At 48.4% G+C, this 3,080-nt stretch overlaps 1 protein-coding gene across 1 annotated transcript in view; it reads right to left on the bottom strand.

Moving 5' to 3' along the window:
- Positions 1-581: 581 nt before the first annotated feature.
- atp2c1 (ATPase, Ca++ transporting, type 2C, member 1) overlaps positions 582-3,080 on the bottom strand; it is a 27,193-nt gene continuing 24,694 nt past the window's right edge. The window contains exons 22-25 of the mRNA XM_015391666.1: positions 2,644-2,791; positions 2,452-2,547; positions 2,189-2,330; positions 582-1,696 (exon numbers count right to left, since the gene is read on the bottom strand). Coding sequence (XP_015247152.1) covers positions 1,575-1,696; positions 2,189-2,330; positions 2,452-2,547; positions 2,644-2,791 — 508 coding nt within the window. The 3' untranslated portion in view covers positions 582-1,574. The remainder of the gene's footprint in view (positions 1,697-2,188; positions 2,331-2,451; positions 2,548-2,643; positions 2,792-3,080) is intronic.

Genomic DNA, 3,080 nt, shown 5'->3' with positions numbered 1-3,080 from the left:
TGATGTGAATTGGAGCTATAGAAATAAACTGAATAGAATTGAAAGCGTTTTTCTCAATAAAATATAAAAGAAACCTGAAGATGTTCTAAAAGGCTGAGCAGCTGCGGTCGAACCTGCAGCGTTTCTAGAGAGAACCTGGGATGAACTCTGCAGACTCAGCATTGGGTAAATATTTAGTTTGGAACTGGATCTTCTGCCGAGGTTGAAAACTGAGAATCTGCTGCCAAAAAACATCAAAGATTAAAAAAAATCATCAATCGAGGACAAAAAAAAAGACCCAGAAGATCCACAATGTTTCCTCGATTAAAGTTTTATTTCCTCCCTCCACAATTTTCTCCAAAGATTTCAGTCACAATAAAAATCAGCCCCACCTAAATATTTTTATTTATAAATTAAACATTTATTCTGGCTTTTTTTATGCCTGATCATAAAAAATCTTAAAAGGATTGAAACTAGAAAAACTAAACGTAAACGTAGCGTTTCTTCACGTGTGCGGCGGCGTGCACGTCCGCAGCCACCTACAGGAAACCAGCAGAGGTGCAACACAGGAAGCCAGCAGTCCAGTGGAAAGAGGGAGTTTATTTTTTGGGGAAACAGCAGCAGAGACCTTTTAGAAATAAATAAAACGGAGACAGCCCACAGATCAGCCAGAACGCATCGGGACGCCTTCTCTTTTTGGACCACAGGGGGAGCCGGAGCAGGACCTGAAACTACGGAGATCCTTCCAAGCATCCGTGGCTTCTCTAAGGCACCAGATGAGGAAGCGTTGCCATTTGGACCCTGCAGAACCGCATGTTTGGCATCAGGAAGTGAAACAGGAAAGAACCAAAACCGGAGCGGGAACCAGTGGAGGTGTAACGATACGACGCGCCGTCAAACGGAGGATAGGATCCCTGTTTGGATCCAGCTGGGAATCTGGTTCCGGATCCCTCCCAGCCTGCAGGTTCTTTAGCGTAAATATCAACCAGCTGTAGTGTGGGTGGTACCAGAACCGTTTACATGAGGTTCTGCCGGAGCAGCAGAATTAGGACAAAACAACCTGCAGAGCAGCGGAAGATGAGGCTGGAATATTTCTGGGATCCGAGGAAGTGGCGTTCCAGCGGAGGGGAAAAAAAAAACAAACCTGGAATGATTTCAGCAACTTTTCCTCTGCAAGGATCCAGACTCTGAAGCTTGGCGTTCCAGAGGAGAATCCTGCTGAGGTTCCGGGTCACAGAGGTCAGAACCAGCTTCACGCCGATCCCAGACGTTTGTCCTCAGAACCCAGAGAATAAACTGAGACGTTTAGAGGCTGCAGCCTGTCTGAGTCCAAACTGTACGGTTACACCTCCACAGTCTGCTGAACACGAACCCAAAGGGGTTCAAAGCGAAGCAGCGCAGCGTTTCACAAACAGGAAGCTGCTCCAGTGAACGGCGGCGGGCCGCTCCGCTCCAATAAACCCAAACACATCCAGTCCCAGACTGGACAGCCACTCTGAGGACCTCACAGAGGAAAAAAAGAGTCAGTGCTGCCAGGTGAGACCCTCCAGACATCGTCCTCCACCAATCAGCACACAGAGCCGAAGGGGGCGGGGTCATACATCCAGGGAGGGGTCAGAGGGGGGGCGGCGCTCGGCTCCTCGGCACCGCTCCACCTTCTTGATGACTTCTGACACGACGCACACCGAGGAGGTGAGGCTGAGCAGGAACAGCAGGTCTGCAGGAGCAGAAACACTAAATATTATACAACTATCGTTAAAGTGACAAAACTTTACAAAGAAAAATCTAAACTATTAAAACTGAGGTAAATTTTTTTCTTTATGCAATTTTAGCTTTTTTTAATTTTTTTTATTTAGGATCATTTTAGATTAAAATTATTTTACAACAGAAGCAAAAAACTTCCTGTTTGTTGATATTCTGCAGGGTTCCTACAGCATAAAGCGAGTTAAATTCAAGACTTTTTAAGACTTTTTAAGGACCTGCAGGAAGCCTGTTCTGAGACTTGATCTGGTCACTTTCTAACAGAATAAACGTCCTCATTTAATATGCAGAACGCTCCACTCCTGTCTGGGTTCTTCTGACTACTCGCCGTTAAGCGTCTGCTGGTAGCCATGATTAAAGGACTCAGATTACAGAGCGACTCGAACATGAGTGGAAAACAACCGAGGCAGTTCTGAAAGTATGAGGACGGCCAGGAGAAGCTGCTCACCCAGGATGCTGAGGCTCTCCGTCTGGAAGATGCTCTGCAGAGGAGGGAAGTAGATGACGAGCAGCTGCCCCATGATGGAGGCCAGGACGGCGTAGCAGAAGGTTCTGTTGCTGCACAGACCCATTTCATGGACCATTCGAGTCTGAGGAGACACGGTTCATAGATCAGCTGTAGACCTGGAGGACGGCTTTCACTGAGAACTCAGAAACTCCTGAGGTTCTGGTTCCGGTTAAACGGATCGGAACCCAGAGGGGCGGGTCTACCTGAGAACGCGAGCTCAGAGCGTTGAACATGTCGAAGAAGACGAAGCAGGTGAAGGTCATGGTGGTGTCTCGAGGAGTGATCACGTTGTCCTGCAACTAAAACCCAAAAGACACAGAAACCGGGTCAGAGCTTGAAAGCGGGTCGGATCAGAACCAGGCAGGCGGGTCGGGAGAACCGGGTCGGTGGGGCACCTCTCTCCAGAAGACAAACAGCGTCCCGCAGACGATGATGAACGCCGACACCAGAACTTTAACCAGCAGGCTGCGGGTCAGGATGCTGTCCTTCACGTTCCGAGGCGGCTTCCTGATGACGTCACGGTCCACAGGCTCCACCCCCAAACTGCAAACACAGAAGTCAACCAAATTATATACTTAGTCGTAAGTCGTAGGGAAGCGGCCGTTCCAACCGTTGTATTTCCGAATTCTCCCAGTGGTGCCCGACTTTACGCGAGTGAATAAAGTGAATGTGATTGGTCGATTATCAAGGGGGCGGGATTGTTGTGGCGGAAGGTTCGCAAGCTTTTTGGTTGTGGCTGGTTTGTCGGAAGCATCTAGCTAACCAGTTAGCATCTTAGTGCTAGCAGGTTCCCAATGGGAAATTCCATTGGGACCAAGTAGCACTAAATTGG

The sequence above is a fragment of the Cyprinodon variegatus genome, unplaced genomic scaffold, assembly GCF_000732505.1.
Source record: "Cyprinodon variegatus isolate N-32 unplaced genomic scaffold, C_variegatus-1.0 Scaffold554, whole genome shotgun sequence".
NCBI lineage: Eukaryota > Metazoa > Chordata > Actinopteri > Cyprinodontiformes > Cyprinodontidae > Cyprinodon > Cyprinodon variegatus.
The sequence above is the reverse complement of the archived record's forward strand: the minus strand, read 5'-3'. Positions and strand labels throughout refer to the sequence as shown.